The following is a 22,582-nucleotide window of genomic DNA, read 5'->3' as shown; positions in this document are numbered from 1 at the left end:
CCACAAAGTATTAAGGATGTTTTTATATATACTTTTAAAAATCAATAGAAAAGTGAACCTAATTTATTTCTCTACCAGTTTGAATTTTCATTTTAATTTCTTAAGAAGTTTTTATCTGTACTCTTCTGATGGAGGAGTATTTACTCAAGATGATACCATGAACATATGAGTTACGTAATGAAAAATATAAAATAATACAAATTTAAACCAGCAAATGTGGTATATTGAAAGAAAACAAAATAGCACAACACAACAATAGCAACATAAAATCCCGGAACATTATAAGACTCCTCCCCCAAAACAGCATCAATGACAACAGTAAAAAAAAAGAAAATTACTTCAGAAATCAATAATTTTCAGTGTGGTCACTTTTATCTTGTCATAAAGTGAATTCTTGAAAAACACTATATAACAAAAAACAAACAAACAAATAAGATACCCTACTACTGGGCTTCCCTGGTGGCGCAGTGGTTGCGAGTCCGCCTGTCGATGCAGGGGACGCGGGTTCGTGCCGGTCTGGGAGGATCCCACATGCCGCGGAGCGGCTGGGCCCGTGAGCCATGGCCGCTGAGCCTGCGCATTCAGAGCCTGTGCTCCGCAACAGGAGAGGCCACGGCAGTGAGAGGCCCGCGTACCGCAAAAAAAAAAAAGAAAGATACCCTACTACTGAATACTGGAGAGGTGTCACATTTACCCTTTGTGATGAAAATTTTCAAAGGGAATAATGCAGTAAAATCCAATATACTTTCCACCCAGCTTCAACAGCACTTTTAATTTTTGCTGTATCTATGCTTTGATGAAATGTCTAGAAGTAAATTACATACATTGTGGCATTTGCTCTTAATACTTGAGTTTGCACCTCCAAATAATAACATCGTCTTGCATAACAATGCCATTATCAGAACAAAAAATTAGCAATAACTCCATTAATATGACATTTTGACCAAATATATGAAAAAGCAGAACACAGATTATTTTTCCAAGTCATTATAGCCACAAATAAAGATTTTTAAAGCAACTGTGAGGAGAACATGAGAAATGATAATGCATGCAACTACCGTCTAAGGTAAAATCTATTACAGATTGGCAAAATGGATCCACAGTTTGCCAAGAATGACAAAAGATTAGAAGTTTAAAGTAAATTATTTTATTGAATGTTGAATCCAAAGCTATTCCTAAAGTTCTCATTTTCCCCTGTATGCCTACCGGTGTCTTGGACTGGAAGATTATGGATAATCGGCTTCAGAAATTTAAACTCATTCGTCCCAGTACCTCCTATGAGACACACCTCGTACTGGTAGCTCTGGGACAGGGTCCCCGTGCCGCTGACGTCCACCAGGTGGCCCGGAAAGGGGCCCTCGGGCACCGAGCAGCGACCCACCGAGGCCGCCCCGCCCCTCCTGCACAGCCGCACCGCGACGAACACCAGCACCGAGAAGAGGAAGAGCGACGACACCGACGCCAAGGCGACCACCAGGTAGACGGTGAGCGGGGCGGCCGGGGCCGCGTCCTCCGCTTCCGCTTCCGGGGCCGGCAGGTAGGGCTGCGAGAAGCCGTCCACCAGCAGCAGGTGCAGCGTGACGCTGGCCGACAGCGGCGGCTCGCCGTTGTCCTTGACCAGCACCACCAGCCTGTGCTTGGCCGCATCGCGCTCGCTCAGCAGCCGGGCCGTGCGCACCTCGCCGTTGTGCGCCCACACGCCGAAGAGCCCGGGCTCCGTGGCCTTGAGCAGCTGGTACGACAGCCAGGCGTTCTGGCCCGAGTCGCCGTCCACCGCCACCACCTTGGTCACCAGGTAGCCCGCCTCGGCCGCCCTGGGCACCAGCTCGGTGCAGGGCGCCGAGGCGTTCTGCAGCGGGTACAGCACGAAGGGCGCGTTGTCGTTGTCGTCCGCCACGAGCACGCGCACCAGCGCCTGGCTGCTGAGCGGGGGCGCGCCGCGATCGGCGGCACCCACGCGGAACTCGAACGCCCGCAGGGCCTCGTAGTCCAGGGACCTCAGGGCGAACAAGTGGCCGTTGTCCGGGTTGATGGACACCAAGGAGGCCAGGGGCACGTGCGGGTCGAGGGGCGGCAGCAGCGAGTAGGTGACCTGGGCGTTGGCGCCCGCGTCTCTGTCTGTGGCGCGGACGCTGCCGATGTGCAGGGCGGGGCTGTTGTTCTCGCGGACGGACAGGGTGTAGGAGGTCTGGGTGAAGGCGGGGGCGTTGTCGTTGACGTCGGACACCAGCACGGTTATGTTGTGCTCGGTTTTCAGCCTGGGGGTTCCCATGTCAGTGACGGTGATGGTGATGTTGTACTCGGCTCTTTCCTCTCTGTCCAGTGCTTTTTCTGCAACTAGAGTGAAAAAGTTCTTGAAGGTCCGTTTCAGAAAAAATGGGAGGTCATCTTGAATAGAGCAAACGACCCCCCCATTTTCCCCAGCGTCTTGGTCTCGGACACTAAAAAGAGCCACAAGGGTCTCTGAGGCGTTCTCTGGAATTATCTTTGTAATTGATGACATGGTCACTTCTGGTGGATTGTCATTTATATCTATTACTTTAACCAGAAGAGTGCATTCTTCCGAAAGACCCCCACCATCTGTTGCCTGAATATTTATAATGTATGACTGAATTGCTTCAAAATCCAAGTGTGATCGCAAATGAACTTCCCCAGATAGTGGATTGATTTCAAATGTTTTACGAATATCTTCTGATGCATGAAAAAACGTGTAAGATATTTTCCCATAGTTTCCTGCATCCAAATCCTTAGCAGAGATGGTGATAATCCAAGAGCCAACAGGTGTGTCCTCCAGGACCTGCACCTCATAGAGCCTCTGAGGAAACTCTGGGGCATTGTCATTGATGTCCAAGACCTTGATGAGGACCAAAGTTGTCCCAGACCTGGGTGGGGATCCACCATCCAGTGCTATGAGTGTTAATGTGAGCTCAGGCTCCTCCTCATGGTCCAACGCTCTGTGCAGGACTAGTTCAGGGTATATCTTTCCATCACCACTGTCTTGAATTTTAATGTAGAAGTGAGAATTCGGGCTAACTGTGTAGTTTTGGAGACTGTTGCTTCCTACATCCAAATCTTGGGCACTCTCCATTAAGAATGTGGTTCCAATAGTGGTACTCTCTGATATTTTAATAACTATTTCCTTGTCAAGAAATGTAGGGGAGTGATCATTTATATCTTTGATATGCAGCTCAGCCCGAAAAAACTGTAAAGGGTTTTCCAGTACCATCTGAAAATGCAGCACACAGGGCTCCGTGGAGTCACACAGCTCTTCCCGGTCCAGTTTCTCATTTACGAGCAAATCCCCAGTCAGCAAATCGAGGTGCAAATGCTTTTCATTATCATCACACACTACCCGCGCCTCCCGAGAAGAGAGCTCCTCCACCCCAAGCCCCAGATCCCTTGCCAGATTGGCCACAAAAGAGCCAATTTCTGTTTCCTCTGCCACAGAATAGCGCACAGGCTCAGGACCTGCCTGAGACAATCCCAGTAAAACAAAGATAATCAGAACTTGCGTTTTCCGCAGAACGAGTGCCCCTCCGATCTCCATGGTTTCTTCAAGAAACCTCTTTTGTGGAAAAATTTAAGTTCAGCTCTAATTTTGCAAGCTGAGGCTCTGATTCTTTTTTTAGTTGGAAACTTCTAGAGAGTATATAAACCTCCAGCAGGTCTGTAGGTGAAGCTCCTTAATATCTCTCTTTTCAGTGGGTTGGATGTTCTCTGTTCCCGTGAATAATGGAGCCCACAGTGTTGTAGAAGCACTCTTTTCATCTTATCCTGCAGCGCCACCATGTGTCTCTATGAATTTTTTCAGTAGAATTTTTTTTTTCTCTTTGAACAAGTAATTCATAAATCATCTGGAGTATTTTAAAGTAAATCCCAGACATCACGTATTTTTACCTCTAAATACTTCACTAAGTATCTGTAATAGATAAGGACTTTAAAAATATATACTATACCACTATCACAATCTACAAATTTAGTGCTGGTAGCTTAATATAATTTATATTCAATCTGTGTTTGGTTTTACACATTTTCCTCAAAAATATTTTTTACTGTTGGTTTGTTTGAATCAGTATTTAAACAAGGTTCATGAAGTGCACTGAATTATCACTGTCTTGAATGCCCGACAAAAAGAACCATTAAAATGTCCTGAACTGAAGAAATTATATTTTATTCAGGCCATTTATTGAGTAATTGCAAATATATTCTCCCCTACACTCTTGTAAACACTTATAGATTTCAGTCGATTATAGTTAGTAATGTCATTGCTTTTTTCGCTTGTATATTTTTAAAAATATATATGTGTGTCTTTATGGAGCTCACAGGCTAGAAAATTTGTCAGGCAAGTGATTAAAAGATGCCAGAATGTATGCACAGGTAAATAATAATATATAAATACCAAGAAGGGACATCTTATACCTAGGAGACAGCACTGCATAGTGGTTATGAACATGGATTCTGAAACCAAAATGTCTACATTAGAATCCTAGTTCTGCTACTCACTATCTTAAGTCTTGGGCAAGTTATGTACCTCTGCTTCCTTAACTGTAAAATAGGGGCAATAATAGTGTTTACCTCGTAGGACTATTATCATAGAAATCTAATGAGTTAATTTTTACAAAGTGGCTAGTAAGTGCTTGTTAAGTGCCTGTTAAAATAAATAAAATCTAATCCATATTTTTGGACATCACTGTAACCTTTCCTAAGGTATTGAACTACAAGTTGTGATCTGGAGGAGCCATTCAGGAGAAGAAGAAGTGTTTTGAACGGATATTTTAAGGAAACAGGGAAGCTAAATATGCCTCGAGCTTTAAACCATGGAAGGGGGAGAATGTTAAAATGAGATTGGGGGAAAAAAAGCAGAGTAAGGACATAAACAATTATATGAGTTATAGCATGCATTTTAAAAGTTATCCTAAAGGCACTTATAATACAATGTAGGATCTTAAACAGTTGATTAACATAATTACACCTGCATTTTTGAAAAATCAAAATTGGCTGAAGTTAGATAATCAGTTTCAGGGGGTATAACTGGAATCAGAGAGACCAGGTAGGAGGTGATGGTAGCCTGGATGAAGGTAATACTAGTGTCGATAAGGAGAAGCGGGGTGATTAGAAAGATATTTAGAAGATAAAAATATTTAAGACCCAGTGACTGATGGCTTGCATGGAGAGAAAAAGTGGAAAGACTCAAGGATAATGAACACCTCTCTGGGTTGGTTACTGATGGTTAGTGCGTCATTCACTGAGACAGGGAATGCTGGAAAAAAAAAAAACAACCACCAAGATTGAAATAGAAAAAGATAAAGTTAGCTTGGGACATGTTGATATTGAGGTAAGTGCCTGTGGAATGTGTGTGTGTGTGTGTGTGTGTGTACATATATAACCGAAACACAGAAAACAAATCTGGGCTGGAGATGTGGACTTTGAGATTCATCAGCATGTACAGGCATACCCCAGAGATATTTTGGGTTCCATTCCAGACCACTGCAATAAAGCGAGTATCTCAATAAAGTGAATCACAAATTTTTTGGTTTCCCAGTGCATATAAAAGTTATGTTTACACTATACTGTAATCTATTAAGTGTGCAATAGCATTATGTGTAAAAATACAATGTACATACCTTAACTTAAAAATACTTTATTGCTAAAAAATGTTAACTATCATCTGAGACTTCAGCAAGTCGTAATGTTTTTGCTGATGGAAGGTCTTGCCTTGATGTTGATGGCTGCTGACTGATCAGGATGATGGTTGCTGAAGGTTGGAGTAGCTGTGGCAATTTCTTAAAATAAGGCAACAATGAAGTTTGCTGCATTGATGGAGCCTTCCTTTCATGAACAGTTTCTCTGTAGCATGCAATGCTGTTTGATAGCATTTTACCCACAGTAGAACTTCTTTCAAAATTGGAGTCAATCCTCTCAAACTCTGCCGCTACTTTATCAACTAAGTTTATGTAATATTCTAAATCCTTTGTTGTCATTTCAGTAATCTTCACAGCATTTTCACCAGGAGTAGATTTCATCTCAAGAAACCAGTTTCTTTGCTCATCCATAAGAAGCAACTCCTCATCCATGAGAAAGTTTTACCATGAGATTGCAGCAGTTCAATCACATCTTCAGGCTCCACTTCTAATTCTAGTTCTCTTGCTATTTCCACCACAAATTAAGTTACTTCCTCCACTGAAGTCTTGAACCCCTCAAAGTCATGAGGGTTGAAATCAACTTCTTCCAAGCTCTTTTATATTGATATTTTGATCTCTTCCCATGAATCATGAATTTCTAATGGCATCCAGAATGGTGAATCTGTTCCGAAAGGTTTTCAGTTTCCTTTGCCCAGATCCATTAGAGAAATCAGTATCTTTGGCAGCCAAAGCCTTATGATATGTATTTCTAAAATAGTAAGACTTGAAAGTCAAAATGATTCCTTGATCCATGGGCTGCAGAATGGATGTTGTGTTAGCAGGCATGAAAACAATATTAATCTGGTTGTACATCTCCATCAGAGCTCCTGGGTGACCAAATGCATTGTTGATGAGCAGTAATACTTTGAAAGGAATCTTTTTCTGAGCACTAGATCTCAACAGTGGGCTTAAAATACTCAGTAAACTATGTTGTAAACAAGTGTGCTGTTACCCAGGCTTTGTTCAGTTTAAAGAGCACAGGTGGAGTAGATTTAGCATAATTCTTAAGGGCCTAGGATTTTCGTAATGGTCAATAAGCATTGGCTTCAACTTAAAGTCACCAGCTGCATTAGCCCCTAACAAAAGAGTCAGCCTGTCCTTTGAAACTTTGAAGCAAGGCACCTACTTCTACTCTCTAGCTATGAAAGTCCTATATATGGCATCTTCTTCCAATATAAGACTATTTCATTGACATTGAAAATCTGTGGTATAGTGTAGCCAACTTCATGAATTATCTTAACTAGATCTTCCTGATAACTTGCTGCAGCTTCTACATCACCTTTCTGCTTCACCTTGCACTTTCACGTCCTAGAGACAGCTTCTTTCCTTAAACCTCATGAACCAGCCTCTGCTAGCTTCAAATTTTTCTTCTGCTTCTTCCTCACTTCTCTCAGCCTTCATAGAATTGAAGAGAATTGGGGCCTTTTTCTGTATTAAGCTTTGGCTTAAAGCAATGTTGTATCTGGTTTGATGTTCTATCCAGGTCACTAGAACTTTCTCCATATCAGTAATAAGGCTGTTTCACTTTATCATTCATGTGTTCTCTGGAGTAGCACTCTTTTTTTTTTAATGTTTGCTTTTTAAATTAATTAGTTTATTTATTTTTGCTGTGTTGGTTCTTCGTTTCTGTGCGAGGGCTTTCTCCAGTTGTGGCAAGTGGGGGCCACTCTTCATCGCGGTGCGCGGGCCTCTCACTATCGTGGCCTCTCTTGTTGTGGAGTACAGGCTCCAGACGCGCAGGCTTAGTAGTTGTGGCTCACGGGCCTAGTTGCTCTGCGACATGTGGGATCTTCCCAGACCAGGGCCCGAACCCGTGTCCCCTGCATTAGCAGGCAGATTCTCAACCACTGCGCCACCAGGGAAGCCCTGGAGTAGCACTCTTAATTTCCTTCAAGAACTTGTCCTTTGCATTCACACCTGGCTGTTTGGTGCAGGAGGCCTAGCTTTCAGCTTGTCTTGGCTTTCAGCATGCCTTTTTCACTAAGTTTAATCATTTCTGTCTTTTGATTTAAGGTGAGAGACATGTGACTCTTCCTTTCACTTGAACACTTAAGGCAAATTGTAGGATTATTAACTGGCCTATTTTCTTTTAAAATTTTTTTTAAAATTTATTTATTTTATTTTTGGCTGAGTTGGGCCTTCATTGCTGCGTGAGGGCTTTCTCTAGTTGCAGCGAGCGGGGGCTACTCTTCTTTGAGGTGCGCGGGCTTCTCAGGCTTCTTGTTGCAGTGGCTTCTCTTGTTGCGGAGCACAGGCTCTAGGCACATGGGCTTCAGTAGTTGTGGCTTGCGGGCTCTAGAGCGCAGGTTCAGTAGTTGTGGTGCACAGGCTTAGTTGCTCCGTGGCATGTGGGATCCTCCCAGACCAGGGATCAAACCCGTGTCCCCTGCATTGGCAGGTGGATTGTTAACCACTGCGCCACCAGGGAAGTCCCTTAACTGGTCTATTTTCAATATTGTTGTGTCTCAGGGAATAGGGAGGCCCAAGGAGAGGGAAAAAGATGGGGAACATCTAGTTGGTAGAGCAGTCAGAACACACATTTATCTATTAAGTTCACTGTCTTATATGGGTATAGTTCATTGTGCCCCCCAAACAATTACAATAGTAACATCAAAGATCACTGATCACAGATCACCATTATATTTTATTATAACAAATATAATAAAATGAAAAGTTTGAAATATTGTGAGAATTACCAAAATGTGACACAGAGACATAAAGTGAGCAAATGCTTTGGAAAAATGGTGTCGATAGATATGCTCATTGCAGGGCTTTGAATTTGTAAAAACTTTCAATTTGTAAGAAACACACAATATCTGCAAAATGCAATAAAGTGCAATAAAATGAGGTATGCCTGTGTATGGTGTTTGAAACCATGAGATCTCTAAGAGAACCAAGCAAAAGTGTGTCAAATAAGAATAGAAGAGGCTTAGCACAGAACTCTGAGAAACATCTTCATTTAAAGGAGAGGTAAGGAAGCATTTTTTAAAAAAGACAAGGAAGATGCAGAGTTCAGAATCATGAAACTAAAAGCAAATAGCATTTCAAGGAGATGAGGAATATTGACAGTAGCAAATCCTTCAGAAAACTCAAGAAAAATAAGTATTAAAATGGTCCATTGGATTTAAGAAGATGGTCATCGTAAGGATTCTGATAGATGTCTGCCAAAATCTGTTCTCCTTTTCTGTATAGTAATAGAACTGTACCCAGGCACATGGTGACTCAGCCTCCCTTGTAGTTAGGTGTGGCTAATTAAGTTCTCACAGATTGTGGACAGAATTTTTATTTGCTACCTCTGGGTCTGGAATGGAAGACATCTGTATGTGTCTCTTCCCTCCTAGCCAGCTAGAACCCAGATGTGGCAGTGACCCAGCTACAAGTCATGTAGATTATACACTGAAACAGGGAATGTAAGAGGAATTACTTGGAACAAATTTTGGTTCCAGAAGGACCATGAGGAGCAAAGCTGCCCTATCTACCCAATCATTTACATTGCGGCTGGTACAAGAAAGAGATACATACTTTTACAAGCCACTGTGTAGTTGTGCTGCTCTATTTCAATAGTGTAACCTTACCTAACTTAAACAGAAATGCGGTACATGGGCCTCTCACTGTTGTGGCCTCTCCCATTGTGGAGCACAGGCTCCGGACGCGCAGGCTCAGCGGCCATGGCTCACGGGCCCAGCCGCTCCGCGGCATGTGGGATCCTCCCAGACCGGGGCACGAACCCGTGTCCCCTGCACTGGCAGGCAGACTCTCAACCACTGTGCCACCAGGGAAGCCCCAGAAATCTTTGATGAGCTTTACAATAGCAGTTTTCAGTAGAGTGGTTGTGATAAAAATTAGATTTCACTGGGATGAAAAGTGAGAGGGGATAAGGAAATAAAAATGTCAATCCTTTTGAGAAATTTAGCTGCAAAAGAAAGAAGTAGATTGGTATCTGGAGGAGAGTTTATACTCAGGAGGGTTTTTTAAGCCTACAGAAATGTTTTAAAATGCTAATTTGCAGTATTGAGTAAAGAGGCAGAAAATTAAGGTACACGAGAAAGGATGCAATCACTGTGAAGCCCCTAGAAAGTGGTCAAAATAGGATCCAGGGATCCTATATATGAAGGGATTGGACTTAGGTGGAAGGGACCTCAGCAGAGGAAATTTTCCAAGTACATATGCTATCAAGAGTATAGGTTTGGGGACAGGAAATTGAGATAATTCCCATCTGATGGATTCTGTTTTCTCTTTAAGGTATTAAGCAAGTTCATCTGCTAAAAGGGGGTGTGTAAGTAGTAGAGTGAGTAGTTTAAACTAAGATAAGTAGGTTTGAAGTAGTTGTTATGGAGAATAAAAGAGAAAGCTGATTAGGAAAATATAAAAAGATTTCTTGATCTTGAAAGCCCAATTAAGTTTGGTTGTGATAAACTTAGTGGCAATAGTATTGATAATTTTCTAAGTTTGTCTTATAGAGTGCAGCATCCCAGGTGTAAGAGAAAAGAGATAACTATATTCATCTAATGTGCAGTTTCATCAGGTGGTGAAGGAAATCCTAGAGTGAAGGCAGGTTGAACAAGAGAATTGAGAATATGAGCATGAAGTGATTGGGAGTGGTAAAACAGGGAGTCAGCTGGATGAGAAGGAAATTAAAACAGGAGGGGGTTGTTAGGTGGTCGTAGCATCATGGAATGGAGGTCATGACAAGGTCAAAGACAAGATGTGATAGGAGTAGCAGGATGAGAGGGCTAAAGGCATAGAAGGTTGTGTTCTCAGAGGGAGAGATCTGAAATCATATTTCGTAGAAAGAACAGTTCTGGGTAGTGAAAAAGTACAGCATGTAGCCAAGGCACTAATGACAACTGGAGCAGAGGACTGAGAGGCCATGTTAGATTAATCAGTGGATGCAGGAATGCAGTAGTAGGATAGGGACTTGAAGTAGAAAGGAGATGAGGAAAACAATGTGTTTGTATGTGAAAATGTCCTTTCTTTCCCATACTCTTGGCAAATTCCAACTTAAAGTGTTATTTTGTTCTTATTGGTAAGGGTTTTCAAGAAAATCAATTCTGGGAGGCTGAGCAGTCTCTTGCATCTCCATTTTGTAAGTGACCTCTTCCCATTGGACAACTTATAGTCCTTTAATATAAAATTGGCTGATACAGTTGGATTCCTATGCACTGGTTTATATTTAACTATAATTAAGGTATCTGAAGCATAAGAGCAAAATCTGTTTTTAGCAATACATTGTAAGATAACTGGTTGGTTTACTTATATCTGGGCATCTGAGCTCCTGAAGGCCTGGCCTGTCTCCATTAGAGTCAGGAAACACATAGTTCTTTCCAGAAATAGACAAGTCCTCCTGTTCAGATAGCTGGAAAAACTCTAAGCAAGAGGACAAGTACCTCATCCTTTTCTCTGCTGTTGCACCTGTTAGATTTTCTGCCTGAGCTGTTTAAACTGCTCTTTCCCCCTCCCACATTATAGATGAGAGAGACCAAGCTTATTGGGGAAACAAGCTGCTAGAACACTCCCACCTTGGTTGTTGACAGTTATAATACTGTATATCTCTTTAAGCTAGTAGTCCTCCATCTGTTCCCCACTAAGAACAGTAAACACAGGAGGTAACCTTAATACTTAATTTTGATTAATTAATATGAATTTTTGTTCTCTATGTAAGGAAGCTTTCGTTTAGGGAAGAAGAACTTACTCCAAGTTCCACTTCTGAAAACAGAAAATTAGAATTTAGTTAGTCTGCATGGAGAGACTTTTGTTCCCTCCATTTTTCTTGAATTCAAAGAGTAATTAATCAGTCCACACAGTTCAAAAGAACTGGTGGTGAAATTTTAGCATTCAAGGACTGTAAACATTAGATTATTTTGGGTATGTTAGAGCAAGAGGTTTGACTTCCAGGCATTATTAACTGACTAATACCCAGCCCCTCTATAATGTTAAGATTAGAATATCTTCAAGAGGCAGTGCGTGGCATTGACTCCAGTCTGTGGCCCCACCTCAGGCATAAAAGCAATCATTTTACTCACCCTCATGCACCTCCTCTTTCTCATGCCTACTCTCTCTCTCTCACACACACTTCCTTTCCTTCTATACCCTTACTCATTTTGCTCATCTACATTTTCCTTCCACAACATACAGACTTTAGACTTTTTGATGAAATTCATTGGAAAGATCCTCCCCCAACAATGAAGGCTTTCTCTTCTGTAATATAGTCAGGTTACTAAAGGCAAGAGTGGTTGGTTGGTGCTTGTACAGCATGAAACAAAACTTCCTCCTACAATGACTTGAAAAAAGTTCCAAAATTAGAATGTTAAAGGACTATCTTTTCATACTTTTCAGTACTCTACAAATATCTGAGAAAAGTGGTTTTGAAACTTTGGATTGCTACCCATTAGTAGGTCATGAAATCAATTTAGTGGATCATGACCACATTTGAAAATTAAATAGAATGGAATAATACAGGCAATTTCAGATTGTATCACAAAAAAGCTAAGCACTGTTCACAAAACATTTCTTTCATGTAAAACATGTATGTTATATAATATATACAATATAATTTTTCAGTTGCCTGTGATTTTTTAAAGTTTGAAAATTAGTGCCCAGTGTATATATATTAAATTCTGGGATAACACATGAGGCAAAAAATTATACACATTAGCAAACAAGTCCACTCTACAATAAACAAATTATTATTTGGGAGCCTGTATTCAACTAGGTTGCATTATACCTTTGTAACATTAATGAGACATCTGGAAAATTATAACTTCATATTCCAGTATTCTGTGGGTGGCCACAATATTAATGTGTCTTCAGAATAACCCTCCAAGATGAGTAAAGAAGAGACACTAAGAAAATTGCCTTCTGGCCCATTCTAACAAGGTGTTTATGATTGTATCATAGGACATGATTTTTCAGGTATATTTTCAGCAGTAATAAACATTTTAAAATGTTAACTAAAAAAGTGGTGAATTTAAAGAAAGAATGACATTTCTGAATAGCAACCATTATTCAACCACAAGAAAAACCGCAAGAAAGAAATAAAATGAAGAAATACTTGAACACTTGAAATACTTTGAAAGTGGTCTGCTTTATTTTATCATACGCATAATTGTGAATGAAAGTTCAACTGGAGAGAGGGCCATGAGCAAAAACTGATTTGGTGTTATTATTTAAGGAGGCAAATTAATTACAAATTAAGACCTCCTTGGTTAGAGAATAAATTGCTATCTAACTACAACCACAGGTAAAGATAAACATTCACTTAAAGGTGGGTAGAACATGCGAAAATATAAAAGTAACATCAGTACGACTTCAAACACACACATTTTGGGGGAAATAATGTTGGTATGGAAGTGCCACAAAACAACATACCTCTGAGATATAAAAGTTAATTATGGTCACTGAATATTGAACCCAAAGCTATTGTAGAAGGTACGATTTTCCTCTATTTCTTTCCCAGGGCATTGGGGCGGGAGGTTGGGGAGAATCGGCTTCAAGAATTTGAACTCATTACTCCCAGAGCCTCCCGTCAGACACACCTCGTACTGGTAGCTCTGGGACAGGGTCCCCGTGCCGCTGACGTCCACCAGGTGGCCCGGAAAGGGGCCCTCGGGCACCGAGCAGCGGCCCACCGAGGCCGCCCCGCCCCTCCTGCACAGCCGCACCGCGACGAACACCAGCACCGAGAAGAGGAAGAGCGATGACACTGATGCCAAGGCGACCACCAGGTAGACGGTGAGCGGCGCCGCGTCCGCCGCTTCCGCTTCCGGGGCCGGCAGGTAAGGCTGCGAGAAGCCGTCCACCAGCAGCAGGTGCAGCGTGACGCTGGCCGACAGCGGCGGCTCGCCGTTGTCCTTGACCAGCACCACCAGCCTGTGCTTGGCCGCGTCGCGCTCGCTCAGCAGTCGGGCCGTGCGCACCTCGCCGTTGTGCGCCCACACGCCGAACAGCCCAGGCTCCGTGGCCTTGAGCAGCTGGTACGACAGCCAGGCGTTCTGGCCCGAGTCGCCGTCCACCGCCACCACCTTGGTCACCAGGTAGCCCGCCTCGGCCGCCCTGGGCACCAGCTCGGTGCAGGGCGCCGAGGCGTTCTGCAGCGGGTACAGCACGAAGGGCGCGTTGTCGTTGTCGTCCTCCACGAGCACGCGCACCAGCGCCTGGCTGCTGAGCGCGGGCGAGCCGTGGTCGGCGGCGCCCACGCGGAACTCGAACGCCCGCAGGGTCTCGTAGTCCAGGGACCTCAGGGCGAACAGGTGGCCGTTGTCCGGGTTGATGGACACCAGGGAGGCCAGGGGCACGTGCGGGTCGAGGGGCGGCAGCAGCGAGTAGGTGACCTGGGCGTTGGCGCCCGCGTCTCTGTCTGTGGCGCGGACGCTGCCGATGTGCAGGGCGGGGCTGTTGTTCTCGCGGACGGACAGGGTGTAGGAGGTCTGGGTGAAGGCGGGGGCGTTGTCGTTGACGTCGGCCACCAGCACGGTTATGTTGTGTTCGGTTTTCAGCCTGGGGGTTCCCATGTCAGTGACGGTGATGGTGATGTTGTACTCGGCTCTTTCTTCTCTATCTAGTGTTTTCTGGGTTACTAAGGTGTAAAAGTTCTTGACTGAAGGTTTTAGAAGAAAAGGAAGGTCATCCTGGATGGAGGAAATAGTTTTCCCATTGTCCCCAGAGTCAGGATCTGAAACACTGAAAACAGCAACTACAATGTCAGGGGAGTTCTCTGGGATGGGAGTGGTGAGTGCAGACACTGTCACTTCTGGAGGATTGTCATTCACATCCACTACTTGCAGGAGAAGAGTGCATTTTCCTGAAAGACCTCCCCCATCAGTGGCCTTGATGTCCACTTCATAAGACAGAACTCTTTCAAAATCTACTTTTTTTCTCAGTCGAATTTCGCCTGTCATAGGATTTACCTCCAAAGTTTTACTAATATCTTCTGAAGGCTGAAAGAATGTGTATGATATTTTTCCATAGACTCCACTGTCTACATCGCTGGCAGAGACAGTGACAACCAGGGAGCCTACGGGGCTGTCTTCGGGAATATGCACCTTGTAGAGCGACTGCTCAAACTCAGGGGCGTTATCGTTACTGTCCACCACTTCAATGCGCACCTGGGCGGTTCCATACCGAGGCGGAGAGCCGCCATCCAGCGCTGTCAGGGTTAATGAGATTTCAGGCTCCTCCTCCCGATCCAGCTCTTTGTCCAACACCAGCTCAGGGTATTTTCTGCCGTCGCTGTGATTTTGGGTTAGAACCCGAAAATGGGAGTTGGGGCTGATTTTATAGTTCTGAACGTTGTTGCTGCCTACATCCAAGTCCAGAGCATTACTCAGAGGGAATGCAATTCCTATAGGACTGTTTTCCGGTATTTTTAGAATCATTTCTCTTTCAGTGAACACGGGGGAATGGTCATTTATGTCTTTCACTCTCAGTTCTGCCTGAAATATCTCTAACGGTTTTTCCATTAATACTTGGAAATGTAGTATGCAAGGCTCACTCGGACCGCATAGCTTCTCTCGATCTAGTTTGTCATTTATGAGCAAATCCCCAGTCTGAACCTTGAGCTGCAAATGCTCTTTGTTCCACTGGGAAATGATCCGGGCACCGCGGGTGGACATCTCTGTCAACCCCAGCCCCAGGTCTTTTCCTACATTTGCCACAAAGGAGCCTCTCTCTGTTTCTTCCACTACTGAATAGGGCCCCAAATCGGCACTCGCCCCATACATGCTCAGCAAAACAAAGAAAACTAGGACTTGCCTTTGTCTCAGATTGTGCATCCATCCAATCTCCATTGCTCTTTCCTGAAAACTGAGTTCACAGGAGCTTCATATATGCCCAGGATCCTGGTAGTCCGGTCCTGCAGTATAGCAGGTCAGAACTATGTCTCTAAATACAGTTTTAAAGAGGTTTCACGCACATTGTGCTCTGACTGAGAAAGCTGTTCTTCAGCTTCCAGGCAGTGTGAAACTGGCTGGATCCTGGAGCTACGTCTGCAATTCTGTTTCTCACCACCTTAACCTGCAGCGCCACCATGCGTTCTCACTGTGTCTTATCTTTTCTGGTTTAACGTTGGATGCAAAATTCTTCTAAATGTAACACATAGGCTGTGTCAACCGTGTTCTGTAATATGAAACACTTAGTTCTATTTTCTTGTGGTTTTTATGAGTTCAGAGAGAGCTGTGTTGTTACAAAGGAGGAGTACTAAGAGCAGACTTTCATTATGTTGACTGTTTAAAGCTGTTCAGGGTGAATAATTAAGTAAAATAATTTAATTAACATTTAAGCTGAGAAGAATTTAAGTTTAGGAGCAAAATATTTGTGAAGTAATATGGGAACAGTTTCACAAGTACATTATTTTCATGGTACATGTTATAGAATTGCAGATGAGTGGACACTGCAAAATTGCAATCAGTGATGGTTCTAAAGAGAGTATTTTATCACCGCCTTATTAAAGAGTAGATTACTTCCTCTTCTTTTCAACACCTAAGCCTGAGGACATGAGTTTTTGAAACTTTCAAATTATTGGAAAGTTATTTCCCAAAAAGGCAGTCTAAATGTTAGGCCTGCCATGTTTTGGGATTTTTTTTTTTATCCTGACAAGAATAATTTCTGTTTTATTCCTTTTAAAAGACAGGTTTAATGAGATGTAATTCACATACCATACAATTCACTCGTTTAAAGTCTACAATTCAGTGACTTTTAGTATATTCACAGAGTAGTGCATCCATCACCACAGTCAATTTTAGAACATTTTCATCATCTAAAAAAACCCCAAAGTACTCTTTAGTTCAGATTTTCCATTTTTAAAATTTAAATTGAATTCCAGTAAAGATTCATAATGTTTTTATAAATCCAGTGTTTTTGTTAACGATCTGTAGAACAATTTTTGATAAATACCTTGTCTGGGGTTAAAGCATTCAATCAATGGGGTCTAAACTTCTGTTATAAAGGTCTTTGTATGCCTTCCTTTGGCCACAGTTGGTCCTGCTAGACCAGATAATTTTCTTCCAAGCAGTCAACCTGCGGTAGGCAGAATAATGGCCACCCATCGAAAGATGTTCATGCCCTAATTCCCCAAATCTGTAAATATGTTATCTTACATGGCAAAAGAGAATGCACAGATATAAGTAAATTGAGGACCTTGTTGGGGGGTAGGTTATCCTGGATTATCTGGGAGGGACAGAACCTTTCCTGGCTATGGTCAGAGGGGTATGTGATTACAGAAGAAGTGGACTAAGAGACACAATGTTGCTGCCTTTGAAGATGGATGAAAGGGGCCATGAGTCAAGTACTGTAGGCAGCATCTAGAAGCTGGAAAAGAGAAAGAAATAGATTCTCCTCTAGAGCCACCAGAAGAGAATGCACCCCTGGTGACATCTTGAATTTAACCCAGTCATACCCATATCAGACATCAGACCTACAGAATTATATAGCAGTGCATTTTTATTGTTTTAAGCAACCAAGTTTGTGGTAATTTTTAATAGTAGAAACAGAAAATGAATACATAAGCATGAAATTTCATGCACCCAGCATCTGAGTCAACAAAAATTCATCACTCTACAAAACTGGATTATCACAGCAAATGCTGAAGAATGTCTGATTCAGCTCTTGTGAGCCATCCTTTCAGAATAAAGTCATTTATGACCCTCTAAATCTTTTTTCAGCATAATTTTAAGAGGTGTTGTCAAAGACATATGGTTAGTTTTAATAGAAAATAACTGGAGCCTATCAGCTTTATTTCTATTTAATTTCCAGAATCTTTATTTAGTGATAAAAATTCCTCCACATCATTGCCTATACCTTTTTTTTTTTTTTTTTTTTTTTTTTTTTTTTTTTTTTGCGGTACGCGGGCCTCTCACTGCTGTGGCCTCTCCCGCTGCGGAGCACAGGCTCCGGACGCGCAGGCTCAGCGGCCATGGCTCACGGGCCCAGCCGCTCCGCGGCATGTGGGATCCTCCCAGACCGGGGCACGAACCCGTGTCCCCTGCATCGGCAGGCGGACTCTCAACCACTGCGCCACCAGGGAAGCCCGCCTATACTTTTCTGAAATTAGTTATTTCATTTAGAGCTAATACTAGAATAGCAACTGCTTTCAAAGAAATAGTGTGCTAAAATGAATACAGTATATTTAATTTGAATAAGGGACTTACAGAATGTATATAATAAACTTTCAAAAAAAAGATAAAATATATATTAGGAGTGACAGAAAAAGACTGAAGGAATAGTACAAAAAAAAACTCAAGAAATACAACCATAGGGTAATTCTACTCCCTGTTTAGGGCCTTCATTTCTGCAATATTGAATGTGATACGTCGAGAAGGTACAGGAAGGTAATCAGGCTGATTCGATCATGATGAAGGTCAATTGTGGTACCTGACCCAGCTTACTTAGGTCAGTGTTTCTGTAAGAACTTTGGGTTTATTGGTCCAGAGCGGTGTGATCTCTGGTATAGAAACAAAATCAAGCTACAGACTAAAAGTTACATTTCTACATAGGAGTTCAATTCATGCAGTAGAAGGATTTCACTTCCTTGGTTAGGAAGACAATGCCACCAGTTAATGCCTGCTGTGATAGCATGCAGGTGAAGAACTGGGACATTCCATTCAAGTAGACTTAGAATATATTCCAAATGTTTCCTTTTATTACTTCAGAATTGTGAACAAGTAAAAGAGGAAATAACATGCCAACTTCCTTAGGGTTTGGCAGAGGATTAAAAAGATAATGAATGTAAAGCACTCTGTACTCTTAACTAAATTAGAAATCAAGGAAAACTTGACAAAGATCAGTTAGATCACACTATACACTGAAGAGCTGTCCATTTTCCCGTATTATATAACATTTTAACAAAAAATCTTACTGTGAAAGCATTAGGATTGGATTCCACTGGAGGTAGCACAAAACTACAATGATGGTGGCTTAAATGAGGTAGAAGTTCCTTTATTTCTCATGTGAAGAAAGCTCAGAAGTGAGCAATCCAGGGATGACAGGATAACTGTGATTATCAGGGATCCTCATCTCTTTAAAGTTTATTCTATACTGACTGTCTTGGTCCATTATTTCCATCCTTAGTGTTGCTTTATGGCTCAATATGACTGTGTTCCAACCAAGACTCCCACATTGCAAGCAGCAAGAAGCAGTTAGAGGACAAAAAGGGACCCCTTCCTAGATGAGTCACCTCCCTTTTAATGGCCTTCTTGGAAGTCTCTAACAACATTTGCATATACATGTAGTCAAATGTCCCGTTTTAGCCGCCAAGGAGCCTGGGAAAACATGTTCTTTTGACTAAGCACACTAATGCTCTAAATGAAATTTGGAGTCTGTTACCAAAGAAGAAAAGATGAATGGAGATTGGACAGCTACTGGATTTTCTGTCACAAGATGACCAATGTTTCTCAAGTGGGAAAAGCCAATTTCCTGCTATGCCCTTTCATCACACTGGATAAAAACAGTGTAGCTTTTTCTCCCCTTTTACACCAGTAAAACTAAATGGAAAGCAATTACAATAACTATATTAAAACTAATACTGGTATATTAATGAAAGGAAGCACAATTAATAAGAGAAAATAAGATTAAAGTGCTATGAGAGCAGAATAAAGTAAGAGCCAGATTCTCACTGTACCAGTTCTCTCTCCTTCCTGATTGGGCATGCTTCAGTGTGTTAGTGCAGTACTGCTCTTATGTACGTAATGGTTTAAAAACTAATAAGAAAAACTCAAGGAAATACAACTGATTATATAGAATTAATTTCCCACTGTTTTTTTCTTAACACATTTCTAAGCTATGCCAGAAAGGACTTGTACATTTATTGACTTCAACAGTGTTTTGAGAGGCAAGATTTAGGACCGTTAATCTTCTTACAGTAATGAAGAAAAGATATCTTTCTTTAAAACAAAATTTGCAAGCAAGTTTAGTGTAGTTTATAAGTTCAGGATAGGTTGCCAGAAAAACAATCACCTTGAAGTATCATCAATTTAAAATATATGGAACGTGAAAAACAATTGCTGTCACTGAATACTGAAACCAAAATCTTTCCTAAAGTTGGGGGTTTCTTCTATATCAGGGCCAGGGGAATGGCCCTGAAAATTGGTCACAACTGGTTTCAGAAACTTGAACTCGCTGGTCCCAGAGTCCCCCTTCAGACACACCTCGTACTGGTAGCTCTGGGACAGGGTCCCCGTGCCGCTGACGTCCACCAGGTGGCCCGGAAAGGGGCCCTCGGGCACCGAGCAGCGACCCACCGAGGCCGCCCCGCCCCTCCTGCACAGCCGCACCGCGACGAACACCAGAACCGAGAAGAGGAAGAGCGACGACACCGACACCAAGGCCACCACCAGGTAGACGGTGAGCGGGGCGGCCGGGGCCGCGTCCGCCGCTTCCGCTTCCGGGGCCGGCAGGTAGGGCTGCGAGAAGCCGTCCACCAGCAGCAGGTGCAGCGTGACGCTGGCCGAGAGCGGCGGCTCGCCGTTGTCCTTGACCAGCACCACCAGCCTGTGCTTGGCCGCGTCGCGCTCGCTCAGCAGCCGGGCCGTGCGCACCTCGCCGTTGTGCGCCCACACGCCGAAGAGCCCGGGCTCCGTGGCCTTGAGCAGCTGATACGACAGCCAGGCGTTCTGGCCCGAGTCGCCGTCCACCGCCACCACCTTGGTCACCAGGTAGCCCGCCTCGGCCGCCCTGGGCACCAGCTCGGTGCAGGGCGCCGAGGCGTTCTGCAGCGGGTACAGCACGAAGGGCGCGTTGTCGTTGTCGTCCTCCACGAGCACGCGCACCAGCGCCTGGCTGCTGAGCGCGGGCGAGCCGTGGTCGGCGGCGCCCACGCGGAACTCGAACGCCCGCAGGGTCTCGTAGTCCAGGGACCTCAGGGCGAACAGGTGGCCGTTGTCCGGGTTGATGGACACCAGGGAGGCCAGGGGCACGTGCGGGTCGAGGGGCGGCAGCAGCGAGTAGGTGACCTGGGCGTTGGCGCCCGCGTCTCTGTCTGTGGCGCGGACGCTGCCGATGTGCAGGGCGGGGCTGTTGTTCTCGCGGACGGCCAGGGTGTAGGAGGTCTGGGTGAAGGCGGGGGCGTTGTCGTTGACGTCGGACACCAGCACGGTTATGTTGTGCTCGGTTTTCAGCCTGGGTGTCCCCAAGTCCGTGACGGTGATGCTGACGTTGTATTCTGCCCTGGTCTCTCTGTCTAGCGGTCTCTCTGTTACTAGAGTATAAAAGTTTTCCATGGAAGATTTAAGGAAAAAAGGTTGATCGTCCTGAATGTAGCAACTTATTTTCCCATTCTCTTCAGAATCAAGATCTGAAACACTGAAAACTGCAACCACAGTCTCAGGCGAGTTCTCGGGGATCTGACTGGTAAGTGCAGACATGGTGACTTCTGGAGCATTGTCGTTCACATCCATGACTTGAATCAGAACGGTGCATTTCCCAGAAAGACTTCCAGTATCTCTGGCCTCGATATTGACCTCATAAGACTGAGTTGTTTCGAAATCAAGTTGTCTTTTCAGTCGAATTTCTCCTGTCATGACATTGATCTCAAAGGTTTTGCTAATCTCTTCTGAAGCCTGGAAAAGTGAATAGGAAATCTCTCTATTGACTCCTATGTCTATATCCGTAGCAGAGACTTTGACAATCAGGTAGCCTATGGAACTGTCCTCGGGGATCTGCACCCTATAGAAAGGCGGCTCAAATTCAGGGGCATTATCGTTGATGTCCACGACTTCGATGTAGACCTGAGCGGTGCCAAACCGGGGTGGAGAACCGCCATCCTGAGCAGTGAGGGTTAACCTGAGTTCAGGTTCCTCCTCCCGATCCAGCACTTTGTCCAGCACAAGTTCCGGATATTTCCTGCCATCGCTGCGTTTGCGGGTGAGGACCCGAAAATAGGAGTTGGGACTGATTATATAGTTTTCAATATTGTTTCGGCCTACATCCATGTCCTGAGCGTTCTTCAGAGGAAACTTAGTCCCAGGAGGACTGCTCTCTGATATTTTTAGCAACATATCTCTGTCCATGAACACTGGAGCATGGTCATTTATGTCTATTACCTGTAGCTCAGCTTGAAAAAACTCTAAGGGATTCTCTAGCAACACCTGGAAACGCAGCATACAGGGCTCCGTCTGACCACACAGTTCTTCGCGGTCCAGTTTCTCATTTAGCAGTAAATCCCCAGTCTCCTGATCGAGCTGCAAATACAGTTTGTTTCCTTTGGAAATGACCCTAGCTCCCCGCCTGGAAAGTTCCCCCTGCCCCAGACCCAGGTCTTTTGCTAAATTGGTTACAAAAGAGCTCCCCTCAGTTTCCTCCACCACAGAATAACGCCTAAATTCAGAGCCCGCCTGAGCTAAGCCCAAGAAGAAAAAGAAGAAAAAGACTTGCCTTTGTCTGCAAATGAGCTTCCTGCTGGCCTCCATTGTTCTTGCTCGGTATAGCCTCTGGCGAGGGTGGTTCCGCTGAGCTGTAAAGGCCTCAGTACGTTTCTGAGACTGTAGTTATTCCACAAGGTACTTCAGAAATATTCCAGTGAGTAGTCCTTTACAGAGGACCCAGTCCTCCTTCTGTGGCATCCAAGCTCCCCGTGGGCTTCCAGGCTCTGCTGTTGAGTTTTGCCTGTTAATGGAGACGCAGCTGCGGTTCCGGTTTGTACCTTATCGTGCAGCGCCACCACGCGTCCTCAGAGGATCTTACATTTTCTGGGTTGAAAATGGATGCAATGTTTCCAGATCTTTTCGTTTTGTTTTTTTTTAAATTTTGGCTGAGCCGCGTGGCTTGTGGGATCTCAGTTCCCCGACCAGGAACTGAACCCGGGACCACCAGGGAACTCCCCAATGTTCCCAACTCTTGCCAGTACGTATCACCGAGCTATGTAAGGTTACAATACTATTTTTACTATCTCTGAACCCTAAGGTTGAGGCAAT

At 43.8% G+C, this 22,582-nt stretch overlaps 2 protein-coding genes across 2 annotated transcripts; both read right to left on the bottom strand.

Moving 5' to 3' along the window:
• Positions 1 to 966: 966 nt before the first annotated feature.
• On the bottom strand, positions 967 to 15,481 carry LOC308616367 (uncharacterized protein). Its single transcript, XM_081232622.1, has 2 exons — positions 13,079 to 15,481; positions 967 to 3,577 (listed from the first exon to the last, which is right to left on the bottom strand). Exons 1-2 carry the CDS (start codon positions 15,464 to 15,466, stop codon positions 1,148 to 1,150), a joined length of 4,818 nt encoding a protein of 1,605 aa, XP_081088748.1. The 5' UTR covers positions 15,467 to 15,481; the 3' UTR covers positions 967 to 1,147.
• Positions 15,482 to 19,678: 4,197 nt separating this feature from the next.
• On the bottom strand, positions 19,679 to 22,129 carry LOC308615808 (protocadherin beta-8-like; the record flags this gene model as incomplete). Its single annotated transcript, XM_081231603.1, has 2 exons — positions 22,044 to 22,129; positions 19,679 to 21,850 (listed from the first exon to the last, which is right to left on the bottom strand). Exon 2 carries the CDS (start codon positions 21,770 to 21,772, stop codon positions 19,679 to 19,681), a length of 2,094 nt encoding a protein of 697 aa, XP_081087729.1. The 5' UTR covers positions 21,773 to 21,850; positions 22,044 to 22,129.
• Positions 22,130 to 22,582: the final 453 nt, after the last annotated feature.

This window comes from Mesoplodon bidens (genome assembly GCF_964165515.1).
Source record: "Mesoplodon bidens genome assembly, chromosome: 4".
Classification (NCBI taxonomy): domain Eukaryota; kingdom Metazoa; phylum Chordata; class Mammalia; order Artiodactyla; family Ziphiidae; genus Mesoplodon; species Mesoplodon bidens.
Note: the sequence above shows the minus strand (reverse complement) of the source record. Positions and strands in the feature narration are given on the sequence as shown.